This window comes from Scylla paramamosain, chromosome 24, assembly GCF_035594125.1.
Source record: "Scylla paramamosain isolate STU-SP2022 chromosome 24, ASM3559412v1, whole genome shotgun sequence".
NCBI classification, from domain to species: domain Eukaryota; kingdom Metazoa; phylum Arthropoda; class Malacostraca; order Decapoda; family Portunidae; genus Scylla; species Scylla paramamosain.
In genome coordinates this window covers 7352501-7375000 of record NC_087174.1, presented here as the reverse complement: position 1 = coordinate 7375000, position 22500 = coordinate 7352501, and the positions used below count along the sequence as shown (strand labels likewise).

The 22500-nt window shown below is 43.8% G+C and overlaps 1 protein-coding gene across 1 annotated transcript in view; it reads left to right on the top strand.

Annotated features, from left to right (window-relative positions):
- Positions 1-22500, top strand: part of LOC135112678 (uncharacterized) — a 41437-nt gene that overhangs the window by 10268 nt on the left and 8669 nt on the right. Inside the window, exon 2 of the mRNA XM_064027326.1 lies at positions 11697-12307. Coding sequence (XP_063883396.1) covers positions 11705-12307 — 603 coding nt within the window. The 5' untranslated portion in view covers positions 11697-11704. The remainder of the gene's footprint in view (positions 1-11696; positions 12308-22500) is intronic.

Here is a 22500-nt window from a genome sequence, read left to right as displayed (position 1 = left end):
GAGAGAGAGAGAGAGAGAGAGAGAGAGAGAGAGAGAGAGAGAGAGAGAGAGAGAGAGAGAGAGAGAGGAGTTCCCACCACGTTCATATGATAGGCGATATTAGAATGGGAAAACTGTCCTCTGTCGGCGAGCTTTCCAACTGGTTTCGCGACCCCACTCAACCATTACAGACGGTTAATTGGCGGCCCACCTCCTGTATGTTAACGAAGTCTTGAAACGCGCGGCAAACTTAGATGGCTGGAAACGTTTGCATGAGGAATTATTGATCGAGGCTTCACTTCATGAATCAAGCAATTGTTCTTATTTAAATGTTTGCAGGTTTTGTCTCGATTACTTCTAAAGGCTCTTGGGGGGAGTTATCAGGGTTTTCAAGGGTGTTTTCGTGATTCTATTGACAGTTTTATAAGGTTCTTACACTATCAGTAGGAAAAACACTCATGAGAAACAGTATGAGCTTTGTATCCTTTGAAAAATAGCACTTTTGAGAGAGTGAAAAAAAGTTCAAAAAATACATTCATTAACATAACACTCATAGCATACATTTGAAAACCCTTTCCTGTACTGAAACATGCAACATTTCAAGCGTCACTGCGTTAACCCTGCAAAAACTGAGTCAAAACTGATAATAAAAAGTAAAACTGGTAAATTAGAGAGCATGAGATTGACAAATATCAGAGAATGAAACGGAAGTGAGAGAAGAGTTCTGAGTTTGTGTTTTCTATAGTCTCTCCTTGAACACATTGCTTTGCCCAATTAAAAATGAAGCGTGAATGAGAAAGACAAACAAACTTTCTTTTTCTCACTGTCTCTGATATTGCAGTCTACACACTCTCTCTCTCTCTCTCTCTCTCTCTCTCTCTCTCTCTCTCTCTCTCTCTCTCTCTCTCTCACAAGAATACACAGCATGCACACAAAAGAACGATAAACACAACTCGAAAATATGCACTGCGTTTCTCGATCTTGCGCTGTCACGGTGTTCAGAGCTTCTCAGGAACACGCCCAAGGAACCAAACTTTGAGGGAGACAAACTTCCCCGTCATGAGAACACACAGCAGTGACATGAGGGAGTAGTGAGCAGGAGATGAAACGAGAGACTAAACAGATGGAGAGAAATTCATGAGTTTTTTTTTTCTTCTTCTTCTTTTCTTTTCTGATGAGTTGAGGAAATTTGTGTAAAATGTAAAGGCAAATATGATGATTCAGATTAGATTATGTGAAAATAAAGGTGAACTTGGGGAAAAAACTGACAATAAGATAAATTAATGCCATGATAAGAAAATATAATATAAATGTAAAGGTTTTTTATTGGGTATTACTATCAAAAATTGTAAAAAAAAAAAAAAGGAAAGTTAGTGAAAATACAGATAAACTATTCAAAAAGTATAAAATATTAGCTTGTGAAATTATGTCAGGAAAGAATGAGAAAATTTGCACAATTACCTATAACAATAACTGGCGGAGGAATACCTGTGATTGCATGCACACACACACACACAGAGATAGAAAGATAGATAAATAAATAGACAGATAGACAGATACTGACCACACTTAAATATTGATATAAAATTACAAAACAGACATGATGCATAAAACAGAAAATACACAAAGAGAAAACTAAAATGCATGAAACTAAATCACATTCCATTAAAAAAAAACAAAAACAATTATAGACTTATTAAAAACATGACAACACACACAAACAAAACACACACACACACACACACACACACACACACACACACGAAAGGACGCAGAGATAAGCACATAACCAAAGCTCCCAATACCTAATACCTAGCCTCCTCAGCCCCGCTCCTCCTTAACAAGACAGGGGGCAGGCGTAACAAAGGGACGCCAACCGTAACATATTGGTCACACCTCCTTCCGCTACCTGACCTGACCTTCACCCATCCCACCCCTCCCTTTCAAAATGCCCTTCTCTCTCTCTCTCTCTCTCTCTCTCTCTCTCTCTCTCTCTCTCTCTCTCTCTCTCTCTCTCTCTCTCTCTCTCTCTCTCTCTCTCTCTCTCTCTCTCTCTCCTTCCCTCCCGCTAACTCATCTCCTGTTACTCCAGCTTCCTGTGTCCTCCTCCCTCGCTGCATTCCTCTCCTCCTCCTCCTCCTCTTCCTCCGTCTTCACGTCCTCCTCCTCTTCAAGACTTACTTCACGCACACCCTTTGTCCTCCCCCCCCCCTCTCTCTCTCTCTCTCTCTCTCTCTCTCTCTCTCTCTCTCTCTCTCTCTCTCTCTCTCTCTCTCTCTCTCTCTCTCTCTCTCTCTCTCTCTCTCTCTCTCTCTCTCTCTCTCTCTCTTACGCACACACACACACACACACACACACACACACACACACACACACACACACACAGGTAACAATGTCTCATACACACACAGGTAGCTCAGGTGTCAGTGTTCAGGTGTCCAGGTGTAGCAGCGGCTCACCTGCCAGGTATCATAAGTCTGTGTGGTCTGTAATTACACGTTATTCTCATCATCCATTTTTTATATCATCTCCATCTACCCTCTCTCTCTCTCTCTCTCTCTCTCTCTCTCTCTCTCTCTCTCTCTCTCTCTCTCTCTCTCTCTTCCACTCCTTTCCATCTCCTTTCCTTTCAACCTTTTTCCTTGTCTCATCCCTCCACCGACCTTGCCTGTCCTCCTCCTCCTCCTCCCCCTTCTCCTCTTTCTCCTCCTCCTGCTCCTCTCCTCCTCCTCCCACGGGAACTGCCCTGCGGCCTTTCTCTGCCCCGAGGAGACAATGGGGAAGCCTGGAGCGGGTCGGGACGGGGGAGCTGAGCGGAGGAGGGATGGGGAGGGATGGGAAGGGATGGGGAGGGATGGGGAGGGATGGGAACAGTGTAAAGAATAGGAGTGATGAGTTGGTGGTGGAATTCTTGTACTCATGAACAGGTGGAGGGAAGGTGGAGTCAGGATGAGGTGGAAGAGGTGAGGAAGGTGAGGGAGGATAAGGATGAGCACTGGTAAGGGTGAAGGTAGGTTAGTTTAATATTGTTGAAAGTCCTGTAGTTTCCCAGTAAGTCATCAGTAAGGTGTGGTGGTGGTGGTGGTGGTGGTGGTGGTGTGCTGTCTAGATTGTAGTGTAATACAGAGATGGTAATTATATGACGTGACGTGACGTGGTAGTGGTAACAGTGGCAAGTGGTGACGATATAGTATTATGTATTACACCACGGCAGCGCACAGCCCACCTGACACACGATACAGCAGTAATCCAATGCGGTGTGGTATGATGCAATGGTGTGGATGACCGTGCGGTGCGGCGTGGCGGGCTGGTGGGGACGGGCTGGAGTACAGGTGGTGAGGAAGGGATGTGGGTGGTTGTGAAGGGTGAGGGGTGGTGAGGGGGTTGTAAGGCGGCCTCCATCACACCGGTTCGGTTCCCAGGAGGCGAGTGACCTATGGATGGATGTTGAGGGAAGGGAAGGTCATCAGAAGGGGCGAGTGAACGAAGGAACTGAACGAAGGAACTTAAAATTCTTGCTACTCCTTTGAATCTGATTACCGATTGAACCTTTTCCCTTCCACTCTCAGTCTGCAGGGAACACTCACCCCTATGAATGCCTGAATAAGTGATGCAGTTTTCAAAGGTTCTTCAAGCAATCGACCGTTTCATATGAGTGTTTATAAATGGTAGAAAAGAGGAAACTGAGGTGAATGAGACAGAGTAAAGTCATCAAATATATAAGGCGGATAGATAATAAAAAGATAAACGCAGTCTGAGCTTGAAATAGTAAGAGAAAGACCGTTTCATGTATCAAGGATCGTGTGTTGCTGTGAGTGAAAGAATATACGTGAAGGTAAAGTTTAGAATGAATGAAGCAAGAAAGCCGTGACAAAGAATGATTAGAGTGTTTGGTTGTGGATCGATTAGAGCGTAGGCAAAGAGAATGGTGTATGACGAAGTATATTTTCACAGAGATATCGATAGCACAGTATGAGGCCGAAACACAGACAACGGGAGGAGAGAACAGACCGGACCTAATGGAAGTGAAGTGCCCGAGGAATGTGTCTGGTACAAAGGGACGTAAGGGGCAGGTGTAAGGGATGACGTACCCAAGACAACGTGCAGTTCATGTGCAGTGGTGGTCAGAACACAAAACAGTAACCTTTTGCACACGCTTCCACGCTTCCAGTTTTGTGTTTTCTTCAGTCTTAATCCTTTCACTGCCGTTTTTTGTTTTTCTCATAATCACCTACAACTTTTTTTGGCAAATAATTTTGTACTAAACTCTGTTAAAAAGAAAAAGCAACCTCATTTTCCTTTTTTTTTGTGTGTGTGTGTGTGATCACGCAACATTTTTATCTATTTATTTTTTTACAATGCTCTGAATGTTGACAAAGTAAGACTATAGCAATGAACGAGTGAAGTTATATATAAACAAATCAAAAAAATTACAATAGCAGACTCTTACCACTTCAGAGGACTTAACATTAAGATACAACATTAAACACAGTGAAAATGAGTGGCGTGTTTACTTGACTACTGACCACGATCATAAATACAACTGAATGTTTTTTTAGGCAATATAATTTTACAATGTGTACAAATGTGTGGTTAATAAAATGCATATCCTATTTACGAACGGTTGGGTATGGGAGATTGCGTAACAGACAGGTGGGAAGAGGGAAGGAAACTGTTAAGGGTAAAGGCAGGCAAGGATGAGAGTCGAACAGGTAGGGGGCGAACAGGTGCAGGCCAGACAGGTGAGAGAGGAAAGGGTAGAGGGAAGCAGGTCACTGAAAGAGAGAGAGAGAGAGAGAGAGAGAGAGAGAGAGAGAGAGAGAGAGAGAGAGAGAGAGAGAGAGAGAGAGAGAGAGAGAGAGAGAGAGAGAGAAACGGGGACAGACAGAAAGGCAAATAAAACAACAGCCAAAATAACAGACAAACAGACAAACAAGTAACAAAAAGGAAAATCCGAGAACAAAAAAAAAGAGCGAAAAAAAGACAAAAAAAAAAAAATAATAATAATCACCAATAATCACCACTAAGTACACGACAAACAAACAAACAAACAAACAGAGAAAGACATCACCAGTCGCGCCTATATGTCTGTCTGTCTGTCTGTCTGTCTGTCTGTCTGTCTGTCTGTTTGTCGCTCGGAAAATGAGAGAAGAAAAAATAAAGAAAGAGGAGAAAAATAAAAGGGAGAGAGTAGGAATGAATGGTGAGGGGGGGATGGGGGAAAATCTTCAAAAGCCTGCCCGCTACTTTCGCCCCACCCTCACCCACCCACCCACTCCCCCAAAAGGTTTCTCAAAGCAGCCCCTTGAACAAATTGGTCCTTTTTGGGGTAAATTTGCTTTTCTATTTTGTCCTCAAGTTATCTCTGGCTGCTCCTGTCGCCTTTGTCCGCTGAGGGCGTGAGGGTGTGGGGGAGGTGAAGTTTCTGTCCTTATTACTCTCTCTCTCTCTCTCTCTCTCTCTCTCTCTCTCTCTCTCTCTCTCTCTCTCTCTCTCTCTCTCTCTCTCTCTCTCTCTCTCTCTCTCTCTCTCTCTCGTTTTCTTTTTCCAACTATTTCCTTTACTCAGTCGATTCATATAGAGGAGGAGGAGGAGGAGGAGGAGGAGGAGGAGGAGGAGGAGGAGGAGGAGGAGGAGGAGGAGGAGGAGGAGGAGGAGGAGGAGGAGGAGGAGGAGGAAGTATTAAGAAATGAAAGAAAATTTTGAAATCCTGAGTGGAGGAAAAATACACATAAAGGAGAGGTCTTGTTACCTTCCCTCCCTTCCCTCAGTGTTCCTTTCCTCCCCCTCCATCTCCCTCTCTTCACCACCTATTAAAACATCCTCTCTTCCTTTTCCTCCCTCTCCCTCATCGATACTTTTTTCTCCTCCTTTTTTTCCCTTTCAATAAACGCCTTTGCTGTTGTATCTCACTCTCTTCCCTTCCATCTATCCACTTTGAACCAAACTGAGACACCTTCTAGCTACACATCCACTGCATTCAAAGGGTTATAGTTAAAGTTAAACAGGTTTTGAAGGGTGTTTTGATGGTTCCAGGGATAGATTAACAAGATTTTTGCATAAGTAATAGGAGTAACAGTCTTGAGAACCCAGCTAATCATGTCTGTGGCCTTTGAAAACAGTCGTAGTGAGAGAGCAAAGTGTTTCTGAGTACGGGTCTTTTTCTCACACGTCTTCACTTCCTCTACCTTGTTTCCTGTGGCCTCTTCTCATGTGTCTCCCTTCCTGCCTCGTCATTCACTCACACGACAAGAGAAAGACCAAGACAACTGTGAAACTAAGCTGGTCAACATTTTGGTATCTTCTCTCATATTTATCTTTTTGGGAGAGGCGAATTCAGTGTGTTTTTTTTTTCTTTTCTTTTCTAATGTTTATGCTCTTGGCCAGACACCTTAACACCTAAAAAAGATAATAACAATAATAATAAAATAAAATAAAATAATGAATAAATAAAGATAAAAACTCATAACGTACGATTCTGCATCCATCTTCTCTTGCCATCTCATTTCATCTCCTCCTCCTCCTCCTCCTCCTCCTCCTCCTCCTCCTCCTCCTCCTCCTCCTACAACTCAGCATCTCTTCATTTGCCTTCCCATTCATCCTCGGTCTTCTCGTCCTCCTCCTCTTTATACTCTTACAAGCCTCGTCTTCCTCCTCATCTTTTTTACATACAAACCAGCATTCCTTCCCCCCTCTTCTCTCCTCGTCTCATCTCCGACTTCCTCCTCCTCATCCTTCTCCTTTTCTTCCTCCCACAACCGAGCATCCCTTCATTTCCCTTCCCATCTCCCACTTCCTATAATCTCCATTTCCTTAACATTTCATACAACCCAGCTTCATTTCATCCCCCGCTCCTTATCTCCTCTTCCTCCTCCTATTCCTTCTTTTTTTTCCTCCCCAAAATCAGTATCTTATCTCTCACTCCTAATCTTTTCCTCCTTCCTCCCACAACCCAACATTCCCTCATCTCTCGTTCCCTACTTCCTCCTCCTTCTCCTCCTCCTTCTTCTTTCCACAACCCAGCATCTACCTCACCTCCCACACCTTATCTTCTCCTCCTTTTTCCTCCTACAACCCAGCATTCCCTCATCTCTCGTTGCCTGTCTCCTCCTCCTCTTCCTCCTCCTCTTTCTCCTACAACACAACATAGCATCCTTCCATCTCCTTTTTCATCTCATTTCCCACTCCCTACTGCCAAATCCTCCTCCTCCTCTTCCTCCTGCTCCTCCTCCTCCTCCTGCAGCAGATTACAGGCAGTTAGGAGCAGAATAAACAATTTGTTCACTCGCTTACCCAGGGCGGCACAACGCAAGGTCCTTTCACAGATTCACAATAAGGACCATCCCATGAAGGGCGCCCGGGGTACACCAAGGACCCCTCAAGCCCCACAGGTCCTCTAGGGCGGCGATCCGTGGGTCTGTGGGAAGGAAAAAAGGTCTTCGGGCATGTGTGGGTTAGCTCCCTCTTGCCCTAGCGTGGCTCATTGGTCTTTGGTCTCAGTTGGATGAAAGTGAATTCGACTCCCGTGAAGACCGGCGTGGGAAAGTGAGCCAGAGAGAGAGAGAGAGAGAGAGAGAGAGAGAGAGAGAGAGAGAGAGAGAGAGAGAATATTCACCCTCCGAACTAGTTAATCCCAAAACGGTAAACACTTGCTCTCTATTTTGACTGCCTGAACCTCTCTTAAGTCTACGTATTTCCTGCTTTACTCTCTCTCTCTCTCTCTCTCTCTCTCTCTCTCTCTCTCTCTCTCTCTCTCTCTCTCTCTCTCTCTCTCTCTGACCTAGTTATCACACATCATCCTTTATTAATTTCAGTTATTTTCTTAGATAATTTTGTTCTCAATTAACCTGATTTATACTCGTTATCTGTCTTTCTTTCGTTCTTTCGTCTTTACCTGCATTTCTTTATTCATCGCTTCCTTTTCATACCTTCCTTCATTAGCAGTTTACTTTCGCTTTCTCGTCATCGATTGGGGATGTCTGTCTGTCTGTCTGTCTGTTTGTGTGTCTGTGTGTGAGTAATCATACCACATTCACTCATTATTCTCCTTTCTCTTTCGGTTCCTCATTATTCTGATTTCCCACACCCACTCTCTCTCTCTCTCTCTCTCTCTCTCTCTCTCTCTCTCTCTCTCTCTCTCTCTCTCTCTCTCTCTCTCTCTCATACACAAAGAATATCAGATACATCCGTCATCCACATCTCCATTCATCCACTTTTTTCACACACTTTCGCTCTTCATCCATATCTCTTCCACTATTCATTCACTTATCCTTCATCCATCCAAATTAATCCACTTATCAAAGTCTCTGCCACTTATCTTTGGCTCCCCTGCAGTCATCCATCTCTATCCGTATATCCTCCACATGTCATCCACTCATCCACCTTCCACTCATCTCATACGTTGTGACCGAAACTCATCAACTCATCCACTAATAAATATCTCACCAATCTTCCACTATCATGTATTCATCCACCCCTATCCGTACCTCTTCCACTCACTCACTCATCCACTCATCCACTCATCCTACACCCACATCTGCCATTCATCCAAACCTCACCTTATATTCATTCACACCCACTTTCATCCACCCCCTCACCCTTCACCCCCTTGCAGGAAGACCTCTATTTCTGTGCCTCGTTTCCCCGTCACTCTGCCACAACAAATCGTCTCCCGGGAAAAGCATGTTTACCTGCGAGCAAGGTGAGAGTTGGGCAGGTGCGCCGCCAAATGAGTGTAACTATTTTGATTCCTCTTGTTGCTAGGAATGGGTGGATGGAAGGGAGGGAGGGAAGGTTAGAGACGCAGGAAGGAGGAGAGAGAGAGAGAGAGAGAGAGAGAGAGAGAGAGAGAGAGAGAGAGAGAGAGAGAGAGAGAGAGAGAGAGAGAGAGAGAGAGAGAGAGAGAGAGAGAGAGAGAGAAACATTATTAATACATTAAAACTATAACTACTACGACTACTACTACCACGACTACTACTACTACTACTACTACTACTACTACTACTGCTACTACTACTATTACTACTACTACTATTACTACTACTACTACTACTACCATTACTACTACTACTACTACAACTATTACTATAACTACCACTTTTCCTATTACAACAACAACAACAACAACAACAACTACTACTACTACTACTACTACTACTACTACTACCACCAACACCACCACCGCACCACCACCACCACACACCACAAAACGGTACCGGTAACCAAACTGAACTGAATCAAACCTATCCAATCCGGAAAACTGAGACACCGAAACCGAATAAATCCGGAACCGAACCCCTGCAGATCCCTCCCATGTCACTCACCCCTGAACCGAAACCGCATTATCTCAGAACCGGATCAGCCGTTTACCGAATCACACCGGAACCAAATCTTCGCGCCGCATGCAGGTCGAGGCCCGTAAAGTGTCGCCGCTGAAACGTGACCCGGAGATAACGCGACCTCAACCTCCCCATCACCCCACTCCCCCGTACCCTGCCTCCTCTCCCCCCTTCCCCATTCTGACCTCCCACGTCTGTAAAACCGGATTGACTTACGGCTGCTGCACAGGAGGGGGTACTGTGTGTGTGTGTGTGTGTGTGTGTGTGTGTGTGTGTGTGTGTGATTTCAGTTCATCATCTAAAAATGCTTTTCATCACTTCAAGCTGACTTTCACCACCACCATCATCACCACTACAACCACTATTACTGCTACCATCATCACGACTACCGCTATACCATCATCACCACTACCACCAATATCATAACCAACATTACCACCATTATTACCACCACCACCACCACCACCACCACCACCATCAACAACAACAACAACAACAACAACTTTCTGATCTAATTACTTCCGTCTACTTCCTTCATTACCTCCCTTTCTCCCTCCCTTCCTCTCTCTCTCTCTCTCTCTCTCTCTCTCTCTCTCTCTCTCTCTCTCTCTCTCTCTCTCTCTCTCTCTCTCTCTCTCTCTCTCTCCCTCCTTCCTTCCCTCCCTCCATACTTCCTTCCTTTCTCGTGACCAATTTCATACAGGCAATTAAAAAGTCTGATTAAGATGGAGACGGTAATAAGGAAACACTAATGAAAGAGGAGGAGAGGAGGAGGGAAGGACGGAAGAAGGGAGGGAGGTAAGATGGAGGAAAGGAAGGGAGGGAAAGAAACCGCAGAGGAGGAAAGATGACGAGATAGATGTATGGGAGGAAAAGTAGACGTGCTAATTGGGAGGAGGAGGAGGAGGAGGAGGAGGAGGAGGAGGAGGAGGAGGAGGAGGAGGAGGAGGAGGAGGAGGAGGAGGAGGAGAAGAAGAAGAAGAAGAAGAAGAAGAAGAAGAAGAAGAAGAAGAAGAAGAAGAAGAAGAAGAAGAAGAAGAAGAAGAAGAAAAGACACAGAAAAAGGAAATAAAAAAAGAAGGAAGAGAAGAAAGAAGAGGGAAAAAATCGGACATATAAAAGAAAACAAAAAAGAAAAATAAAGAAGAAACAAAAAAAATAATAACGGGCGAGGAGATGCTTGAAGGAAGAAAAGGAACGAAGGAGAGATAAAAAGAGGAAGAAGGAGAAGGAAGGGAAGGAGAGAAGGAGGGAAGGAGGGGAAATAGTGAGGGCAATTTCCTCCTAAACTTATCATGCGTGAAGGAAAACAAGGGACTGTAAGCTTTAGTGTCAAGGGAAGTAAAGGTCAAAATAGTGCTTGCCTTTCTTGGAGCGACTAGTGAAGGGAAAAAATTGGTGACTGTAGATTTTATGTGTGTGTGTGTGTGTGTGTGTGTGTGTGTGTGTGTGTGTGTGTGTGTGTGTGTGTGTGTGTGTGTGTGTGTGTGTGTGTGTGTGTAAGACTCCGTTCCTTCATACCAGTTGGCAAAATAATAAACTTCAATGCAAGGAAACGGACGAAGAAAGAAAGAAAGAAAGAAAGAAAGAAAAAAGAAAAAGAAACAAGAACAAGTTGGCAAAACAGTAAATTTAAATGCAAGGAAACAAACACAAAGAAAGAAAGACACAGAGAGAAAGAAAGAAAGAAGAATAACGATAAATAAAACAAAAAAACTGAAATGAAATGAAAAATGAGCGTGTGGGAAAAAAAAGAGAAAGTCTGCAGAGTGAAACAGGTAATACTGATTAACACACCTTCCTCTGACGGGATACCTGCTCTAATTAGACCAGGTGACGGAACGGTAGGAGGAGGAGGAGGAGGAGGAGGAGGAGGAGGAGGAGGAGGAGGAGGAGGAGGAGGAGGAGGAGGAGGAGGAGGAGGAAGTGGTAAAACGTAGAAAGGAATGAAGACAAAAACTATAATGATAACGTTAATAATGACAGCAACGATGGAGGAGGAGGAGGAGGAGGAGGAGGAACATAAAAGAACACAAAGATACACAAATGAAGAACAAACTGCAGCAGACATGTTGATATTTACGTGACTGCCAGGAGGAGGAGGAGGAGGAGGAGGAGGAGGAGGAGGAGGAGGAGGAGGAGGAGGAGGAGGAGGAGGAGGAGGAGGAAAAGGAGAAGGAGGAGAAAAAGGAGAAGGAGAAGGAGAAGGAGAAGGAGGAGAAGGAGAAGGAGGAGGAGGAAGAGAAGAAGAAAGAGAAGAAGGAGGAAGAAGAGAACGAGAAATCACTCATTCGTTTACTGTACATATTTTTCTCTCCTTCCTTTCCTTACTCACTAACTCGCTCACTCACTCACTCGCTTTCCTCTCCTCTTTCACAGGCGGCGAGATGCTGAAGCACGTGGGGCAGTACCGCTCCACCACGTCCCTCGCCCGTGCCTCCAGCAGCAGCCTCCAGACGCGCCCGGGGGACTCAGCCTCCTGCAGGACCCCGGGAGAGGACGATGAGGATTCCATCAGCTCCCCAGAGGTCCTCAGAAGGAGTCTCAGCTCACCGGGGTCCTACGGAAGCGACTCAAGCTCCCCAGAGTCCCCAAAGAAAGTCCTTAGTCATGCCAAGGATCCCAAGGGCGGCGAGGTCCCTGAGGAGGATGCTGAGGTGTCCCAAGAGTCCTGCAAGAAGATTCCCGCCACTGAGGATTCACAAGAGAAGGTCCAAGAGTGCGAGGAAGAATCCAAGAAGTCCTGCACGAAGGTCCCTCAGGATACGAGCTCCCCGGAAGTGCCAAAGAAGGATCTAGCGCGTCCATCGACCTTGCCACGCCGCGCAGGTCACCGCCCCCCTGATGACCTGCCCCCCCACACAGGCCAGCCCATCCGGAAGGTCCTCAAGTCCTCGGAATCCTGCAGCCTTCACTCCTCCAGTACCTCCATTCTTTCCCTCACGCCCTCCAGGTCCTCCTCCACGTCCTCCCTCGTGGATCCTACAATGGTGAGGTTGTCTTGTTTTGTCCTTGTCAGATTAAATGGCATGGCTTATCATAACCTCTTAAGGGACAACATGTCTGCTGCTGTTTGCTCTTTATGTCTTAACGTCCTTTGTGGCTTCGTCCTTCTCTTCCTTATGGCTCTATCTCCTCCTCCTCTTTCAGATACCTCTATTCGCTCATTCACTCCTTCAGTGTCCTCCTTCACTTCCTTCTTCGTGGTTATATCAATGATGAAATTATTTTTTCGTATATGTTTTTTTTTTCTGCCCTCGTCCTTGTCCTTCTCCTCATGATTCTGCCTCCTCTTCCTTCTTCTCCTCCTCCTCCTCCTCCTCCTCCAAGTATCTTATTTCTCTTGGGTTCCCTCAAGGTCCTTCTCGACAATGGTGAGATTTTTCTTCCTTTTCCCTTTTCTTTTTTTTATTTTTCTTTCCTCTTTTCTTTTAGTTAGGTTAGTTTTTTTTTTTCTTTAAGTCATTGTTCTAGTCCTCCTCCACCATCACCACCAGCCACCTCCTTCTCCACCGCCTCCTTCAAGTCTCTCCTTCTCCTCCTCCTCTTCTTCCTCCTCCTTCTTCCCCTTTTCTTCCTCCTCTTTCAGCTTGTCGGCTTCTCCCTCCTCTTCTTCCTCCCCTTCAATTCCTCCTCCTCCTCCTCCTCCTCCTCCAGCTCCTCTTCTTCTTCCTTCAACTCTTCGCCTTCTTCCTCCCCCTTCTCTCCTTTTTATTCCTTCAGTTCCCCCCCCCATCCTCCTTCCTGTGCTGGTGGTGTGTGTCTGGCGCTCCGGGTGGCGGTGGGAAGCATGTCTTGGTGTGCCCGAAGGAGGTTGCCTTTTTGCCACTCTTTTTCCTCGTGCTGTTGTGTTGCCGGTGGGTGAGGCGGGGCGTGGCACAGAGGAGAGGAATTTACACGTCTATTTGCATTGAGTCGCCTTCCTTACCTTTGTTTTCTGTCTTTTTTGTAATAGTTTTTTATTTATTTTTTCTTTATGTGTGTGTTACTGTCGTCGTTGTTGTTGCAAGGTGTTTTTAAAGGGAATTTGAGGTGAAGTGACTGAAATTTAAATGGAAACAGAATTCGTCTTCTCTACTATCAATTCCCTCGACCTTTATTCTTGAAAAAAACATGAAAGAGAAGTAAGATTTTACCTTACCACTATCAACCTCCCCGATCTTCCATACAATTTAGTCGGAGAAAGATGAAAAATAAACAAGAAAAGATGAAACGTAAACAAAAATTACCTTTCCCACTAACGATCCTCTGTTTTCAATACAATCTAGACAAGAAAGGATGAAAAGAAAACAAAACCAACCTTTCTCACTATCAACCCAAATTTCTACACATAATCTACACTTTTGAACCAATATCATGATCCTTCCACCTGTCCACCTGCGTTCCACCTGTCTGGTCGCCCGACCTGAGACACTCTCCCGCCCACGAGGTACAACAGGTGACGTGTGACAGGTGACAGGTAAACACAATGGCCTTATAGAGCCACCTGTACCTGTCTCACCTTGTATTAATCAGTCAATTACCTGTCCACCGAGAGAGAGAGAGAGAGAGAGAGAGAGAGAGAGAGAGAGAGAGAGAGAGAGAGAGAGAGAGAGAGAGAGAGAGAGAGATAAACGAGTGGGTGTAATGCATAATGACAGTAATTTAATCAGTCGCCTCGGTGTGTGTGTGTGTGTGTGTGTGTGTGTGTGTGTGTGTGTGTGTGTGTGTGTGTGTGTGTGTGTGTGTGTGTGTGTGTGTGTGTGTCAATTTATATATTGCGTCACAGTGGCATTACTCCCTTTGTGTTTCGTCTTTTCTTTTTTGTTTCAATGAGAGAGAGAGAGAGAGAGAGAAAGAGAGAGAGAGAGAAGAGAGAGAGAGAGAGAGAGAGAGAGAGAGAGAGAGAGAGAGAGAGAGAGAGAGAGAGAAAGGTCATTATGGATTGTGTTAGGTAATTGATGCGCTCTCTCTCTCTCTCTCTCTCTCTCTCTCTCTCTCTCTCTCTCTCTACACACACACACACCACACACACAAAGACACAGAAGACAGACAGGGTGACGCGGAAAAAAAGAGAGCACACGTGAACCGCCTCGGCACTCCTGTAACACCCACTGAGTAAATTGACTTTTGCCTCACCCTGTACTTTACTTCTTGCTCAGGCAGCCTCGCTCAACCACACACGCACTCAGATAACACGCCTCCTCCTCCTCCTCCTCCTCTTCTTCTTTATTTTCATTTTCCACTTCTTTCTTTTCCTTTTTCTCCATATCCTTTTTTTTTTTCTTCTCTTCCTCCTCCTCCTCCTCCTTTCCTTTTTTCTTATTTACTTCCTCCTCTTTTTTCGTTTCCCTCTTACCCTCCTCCTCCTTCTCCTCCTCTTCCTCCTCCTCCTCGGTAAAGTATCAGTCCGTTCATCAGAAGCGATAACAATATTTACACCTCCTCCTCCTCCTCCTCCTCCTCCTCCTCCTCCTCCTCCTTTATCGCCAATCTTTCCTCAAAGTGCTAATGGTAGTCGGTCCCCAAAACACCACTATTTGCAACTGTGCCTAACGCGCAGGTGTAAATTCAGGTGTGTTTTGTTCCCGCTTACCTAAGAAAAAAAATATCAAATGAAAGCGAGGCACGAAAACAAAATGAAAGAAAAAATATTAAACAGCAAATTATACGCCAGTCTCTCCTTATATTGTAGACAGGTTGTGTTGAGAATATAGAGGAATTTGAGCTAAACAAGATGAGAAAATACACAAGGAAAAGATACACACAGTAAATATGAAATGGCAAATACAAAGCAATCCATATTTTATACTTAAATACATTACGATAAAAAAAAAAATAATTATATGTGTAGAGAGAAATTTGAGCCAAGCAAGTCGAGAAAATATACAAACAAAAGATACACACGTTAGATAAGGAAGGGAGGATACAAAAAAATCCATATTATACAATTAAATGTCCACATAATGCAAATAAATTACGATGAAAAAAAATAATAATATATAGAAAGAAACTGAGAAAAACAAGATAAGCAAAAATGTTCAAACAGAAGTAGTACACAATAATAAGATAGAGAATATACAGGAAAGGGAAACTGTGCTCTGTCCAATATTTATAATGGCAAAGTGTACCATAAAATCTGGGTCAAGTAACATAGGAAAATAAGTTAAAAGAGACACAATAAGGAAAGAGGTATACAAAAAGCGAATCATACCACTCTGCTCTCACAAAATATACAAACTACAATAAAAATAAATAAATAGTGATAGTAAAAACTGAACATTGATTCAAATAAGGTGAGAGAAATACTAAAATACAGAGCAAGTGGAAAAAAAATATATAGGCAAAAGAAAAATGAAGAAAAAAATGAAAAAGTTATCAGTTAAAAAATAAATAAACAGATAAATAAATAAAACATTACAGTGAAAACCAGGAGACTGCCCTGAACAAGATAAGAAGCAGGAAACCAAACACAACAACAAAAACAACAACGAAAGGAAAAAGGGGGAAAAAAATAAAATAAAATAACAAACACACAAGCGTCCAAACACTAATTAATTTCCCCCACTGGAATTCCAACGGTTCAAAAACAAGGAAATTGCACCACGCCAGGGAAAAAACACACGAGGGAAAAAAAAAAAAGAAAAAGGAAAATATAAAGAAAAAAAATCCTTCCCTGTCATTTCCAAGCCATGGAGAACAACAATAACAACAATTAACAGCACTAATTAAACGACCATGAGCCAAGACACGCGTACAATACTTAATCCTAATGTGGCCTGGATTAAAAAAAAGATGAAAAAAAAAATTACCTGCATTTGAGGTTAAGCTTGGCAGGAATTCCGCAACCGTTTCGCCCTTGAGACAGTCTTACCACCACCACCACCACCACCACCACCAGCGACCGTCCCCTCACCAAGACAGGCCATAAAATATAATGAGTAAATGTAACAAAGGAAGAATGATTGGTGATGTTGATAATAATGAGTAAAAGTGAAGGTGGATGGAAGGAAAGAAGGGAAACTAAGAAGGGAAGGGAGAAAGGAATGTCTTATGATAGGAATGAAAGGGAAAAGTAAGGTAATGTAGAGGTGAGGAGAGAGAAGGAATGCGGGAGTGAAGTAGGGCAAGAGACGAAGGTGAAAAGAATGAAGTGAGGGAGAATAAATAAATTTTCTTAATGTTTGGAGTTTTTTTTCTTTCTTATTTATTACTTTATTACAAATCTTAATCTACTCTATTTATTTGTTTACTTTTCCTACTTATATCATACGAGTACAAATTTTACAGGTAACCAACATAGCTGTCACCATTACAGCTCCTCCACCTCCTCTTCGTCTTCTTTCCTCTACCTCCTCCACCACCACCACTACCACCACCACCACCACCACCACCACCTTCGTTATCACAGCACCTCAATTAACCTTCATGAAAACAAGTAATGACACTAATAAGCATGAGAAAAAAAGGCTAATTGACTCTACTTCATTAATCGGTCACACCACCACCACCACTACCACCACCACCACCACCACTACTACCACCACCACCACGACCACCAACAACAATAACAACACCTATGCTACTACTACTACTACTATTACTACTACTACTTACTACTACTACTACTACTACTACTACTACTACTAACTACTACTACTACTACTAATAATAATAATAATAATAATAATAATAATAATAATAATAATAATAATAACAATAGTAATAATAATAACAATAATACATAATAATAATTCCTCCTTCTCCCACATTTCTCCATCTCCTTTCTCTCTCCACCTCTCCTATCTTCTCTCCACATCTACCTCCATCTTTCCTTCCCTTTCAGTCCCTTCCAATCCTCTTTCCTCTCACCTTTCCTTACCTCCTCTCTACCTCCTCACCCCCCCACCTTCTCTCCCATGCTGCCCATCCATTCCTCCTCCTCCTCCTCCTCCTCCTCCTCCTCCTTTCTTCCTTTCCTTCAATTTTATACCCTTTTCCTCTCACCTTTCCTTACCTTCCCTTTCTCTTCCTCCCCTTCCCCCCCTCTCCCCTCAGGACCCACAGGTGAGGGGCCATAATTACCAATGCACAGGTGTACCGGAAACCCACTCCCCCCTCCCCCCTAAAATGACCTTGCCCCCCCCCTTTCTCACTGCCCTCCCTCTCCATCTCGCTTTGGGTTGATAGGCAGATAGATAGATAGATAGAGATGGATAGATAGATAGATAGTAAGAGAGAGAGAGAGAGAGAGAGAGAGAGAGAGAGAGAGAGAGAGAGAGAGAGAGAGAGAGAGAGAGAGAGAGAGAGAGAGAGAGAGAGAGAGAGAGAGAGAGAGAGAATTGGTTTTGTTTTTTAGTCATTGCGAAGTTTAGTTTTATTATTATTATTATTATTATTATTATTATTATTATTATTATTATTATTATTATTATTATTATTACTACTACTACTACCTCTTACTACGAATACAACACCTGCTACTACTACTACTACTACTACTACTACTACTATTATCATTAACGCCACACAATCACTCATTCACACCATTTCCCCATCCATCTACCCATACATCACGCAATATCAACACTCACACCTGCCCCATCAAGCCATCATCTACTCACCTGTGCCCCCTATAACTGATTTCCGGAGCCTTAAAAAAATAATATGTTGTTGCTTCACATTATAATTACACCAAAAAATAGAGAGAAAAAAAATAGAAACAGGTACAAAATCCATCTCTATTCTTTCTTCTATCCTTCATTTCGCTTCATTATCAATTCTTCATTCTCTATTCCTTTCCTCTCTCTCTTTCACTTTCTTTGTATCTCCTCCTTTTCTTACCTATTGCTTACTTACTCCAAATTCTTACTTTACCTTCCCTCTTCATTATCCTTCCTTCCCTCCATCCATCCACCCATCCATCCGTCCACCTGTCAGTCCATCCACACCTGAGCGGACGCGAGTAACTCACCACCAGGTACAAAAAAAGGCGCCTGACTCACCCACTCAGCGTACTCAGCGGCAGGAACGAATTACCCAGGTATTTCCCGACGCGACTCAATTGCACCTGTCCGCCTGTCAACCTTAGAGGGAGAGAGAGAGGGAGACACACACACACACACACACACACACACACACACACACACACACACACACACACACACACACACACACACATACTCCTCTCCTACTTACCTTTTCCACGTACCCAATTAGTTCTTCCAGACAGGTAAGTACTATCTCCCCTGTCTCGTATGCCACCTCCTCCCCTCCCGCTACTCTTATGTAATGGGCGTGAAGGAGACAGAAGTGACGTCATCAGTGGCTAATTACTCGTGTTTCCTGTAGTAGTAGTATAGTAGTAGTAGTAGTAGTAAAAATAGTTGTGGTTATTTTCTTATTCGTTGGTGGTGGTGATGGTGGTGGTGGTGGCAGCGAAGGACACAAGGAGAAAGTCAGGAGGAAAACACGAGACAAGAAAGGAATGAACGGAATAATCTGTAATACTATTTATGTGACTCTGAGGGTATTTCCCATCTCTTCTTTTGTACTCTCTCTCTCTCTCTCTCTCTCTCCTCTCTCTCTCTCTCTCTCTCTCCTCTCTCCTCTCTCTCTCTCTCTCTCTCTCTCTCTCTCTCTCTCTCTCTCTCTCTCTCTCTGTATCTCCTTCATAATTTCCTGTTCTTCCTTCTTCCTTACACTCCTCTTCCTTTCCCTTCCTCTTCATCATCCCATCTTTCCCTTTTTCTTCTTAAGCATCTCTCCTTCTCCCCTTACTCCTTCCCTCTTTCTCTTCTCATCCTTCGCTTTCCTTCTTTCCCCTTTCTTCACCATCTATTCCCTGATTCCCACCCTCTCCCTCTCTCTCTCTCCTTTCTTCACACACCTTGCTGTATCCTTCCACATTCCTTCCCGTTTCTTATTTCCTATTCCTCTTTTCTCAACTATCTCTTCCCCTCTTCCCATATCTCCTCCTTCATTTCATCTTTTTCTTTCCCCGTTCGTTTTCTTTTTTCACTTATATCCTCTCCCCTCTTCCCTTTCTCTTCCCTATTCCCCACTCCCCTCTTCTTTCTTCCCCATTCGTCTTTTCTCCCAACAATACCCTCTCCCCTCTTCTTTCTCTATTCCTTCCTTCTTCCCCATTCGTATTTTTTTCTACCCATAACCTCTCCTCTCTTCTTTCTCTCTCCCCCATTCATCTTTTCCTCAACAATACCCTCTCCTCCTCTTCCCTCTTCCTTCCCTATTCCTTCTTTCTCCCTCACTCGTCTTTTCCTACCTATACCCTCTCCCCTCTCCCCACCACTGTCTCTCTCCCAAACACGTGACCGTCACACGCCATATATTCAACGTGAACAGGAAGTTGCAGGTGATTTAATCAGTGGAGCCTCTCACCTGCCTCACCTGTTTATCTGTGTCTTTGCTGATAATTTCCTCCCTGCCAGGTGGAGTCAGCGAACAAAGGTTACCTGGCAAGTGTTTTTGTTACCACCTGATCAATTACATTTACTTTGTTTTTGTTATTCTTTGTATTACTTGTTATTTGTTGTGTTATTTATTGCTCGTTTATCTGTGAGCGTGAGAGATGTAAGTATATGCAAGGTAGTGAGTGAAAACTGATAAGTGAGTGAGGCAGAAGTGAGTGGACTAGCGAGAGAGTAAAAGTGAGGGGACAAGGGGAGTGTTAGGATGAAAGTGAGTGGGAATGAGAGTGAGAGAGTAAATGTGAGGGTAAAAATGAGGTGTAAATGTAAAAGTGAGAGGGAGAGGGAGAGACAGCAAAATTGAGGCATGAGGGGAGAGAAAAAGAATGAGGTGGTGTGAAAGTAAGATTAAGGAGAAACAGAGGGAAGGGAAAGAGAGAGGGAAAGAGTGAAGTGTGAGAGGGGAAAGAAGTGTGAGTGATATAGAAGGTAAGAAGAGAGAGAGTAAGGAGGAGATCGAGGGTGTAAAAGTGAGATATGAGGGAGAGAAATTACTGATAATGTGAATGAGTGAGAGGAGAAGAGAGAATGAGGGAGATAAAAAGATAAAAAGAGAGAGATATAAACGTAAAAAAGTTAATCTTCATATTTTTATCTTTTTTGAGAATGGCGCCTCTGTTGTTATTGTTTTTTTTTTTCCTCCCTCTCTCTTTTGTCCCCTTTTGCCAGCGCTCTTCTTACATTAAAAAAAAATCTAGCAACAGTGAATTAAGAGGACGAAGAAAGCAAGAGGTGAGAGAGGACGAGTGAGTGAGACAGTAAGAGAAGTAAGAGGAAGAAGATGAGGGTAAGGAAGAGGTGGATGAGGTGGATGGGTGAGTCTAAACTACATGCAACACCTCTCCACCACCCTCCCCCCATCATCACCCCCATACCCATCACCACCATGGCGCCAGTAGCTTCTCCTCCCCTCTCCCCCCACGTTCCCCTCCCCCTTCTCTCCCAAGCCACGTCCAGAATGCTTACGTGGTGGTGGGGAGGAGTTGGTGGGGAGAGGGTGGAGAAGCTGGGGGGGATGTTGAAGGAATGTGGTGAGAGGGAGGGAGAGGAGGGAGAGGAGGAGGGAGAGAGGAAGTAAGACAAGGTGGGGGTGAGTAAAGAAGTGGAGGGTTGACTGGAGGAGGAGGAGGAGGAGGAGGAGGAGGAGGAGGAGGAGTGGGTGGTGTGAAGGAGCCATGGGGTAAAATATCGAGCCAAGAGAACCAGTTTGTCCTGCTAAACCTTAACCTTGTGTCGCCGCCGCCGCCACTACCACCACCACCACCACCACTATCAGTCACCACCACCAGCGCTATCAGTTAGATGTCACCACAACCACCCACCGCCCACGACAACTACCATCACCACCAAAGCCACCGCCACGACCACCACCACCACTACCACCAACCACCATCACAAACACACACAAAAAATAAACAAGATAAAAAAAACACTCCTACTCGTACACTACCAACATACACACACACACACACACACACACACACACACACACACACACACACACACATTCCGGATCATAAGAGGTAAAATTTAGTCCGGTTTACAAGAATCACCTTCTCACGCTCACACTGCCTTGCCTTATGGGAGGAGGAGGAGGAGGAGGAGGAGGAGGAGGAGGAGGAGGAGGAGGAGGAGCAAAAGTGTAACGGCAAAAAGAGATAAGGAGAGAGAAGTATGAGATGGAGAAGAGAGGAGGAGAGGAGAGAAGAGAGGTAAAGGAGAAGAGGGAAGAACTGAAGAAAGAACTAAATGTGTAACAAGAAGAGATAAGTAAAAAGATATATGAAAGGGAGGGAAAAAAAAGGAGAGGAAAGGAGAAATAAAAGAGAAGAGAAGAGAAGAAGGAGGTAGTAGGAGATAGATAAGAAACGAGTAATGACAAGAAGAGAAAAAGTAAAAATTATGAGATAAGTATGATGAGGACGAAGAGAAGCGGAAGGAGGAGGAAGAAGAAAACAAGAGAAGTAAAAATATAAAAGCGAGAGAAGGAGGAGAATGAGGGGATAGAGAAATTGAGAGAAGAGAAAAGGAGAGAGCAGGAGGAGGAAGAAGAGGAGGAAGACATAAGTAAACATAAAACAAAGAGACGAAAGAAAAGAGGAGAGTAATGAAAACGAAGACAGACAAACGAGAACTGATAAAGACGAGAAACGAAACAGAAGGTAATGGCGAAAACAAACAAGAAAGAAGCAAAGGACAAGACGACAGAAGTGGAGAACGAGATAAAGATAAACAAAGACGAACGAACGAACGAACGGACAGAGACGGACGGAAGAAGAGACAGGTATAGACACAGACAAACACACGAACATCAATGCAACATAAAAAAAAAAAAAAAAGATACGAGACGAGAAGCAGGATGTGTTGATAAAGAATAAAAGAAACAGACAAGAAGAGCAGAGAGCGACAATGAATAAGAGGAAGAAGAGGAGGGGAAGAAGGATAATTTGAAGAAGGAAAGGAAGGAGAGAGAAGTGGATGTAAGGAAAAAAAAAAAAGAGGAAGCGAATGAAAATGGACAATAATAGAAACTAAGAGAAAAGGAAGAAGAGAAACTAAGGGAAAATGAAGAGAAAGACGAAGAGAAGAAAAGGAAAAGGGAAAGAGAGAAAAAATCAAGACGCCAATGATAAAGAATACGAGAAACAAAGAAAACAGAAAGAAAGACAACGAATAAAATAAAGAAGGAAAAGAAAGGAGAGAGGATGGGAAGT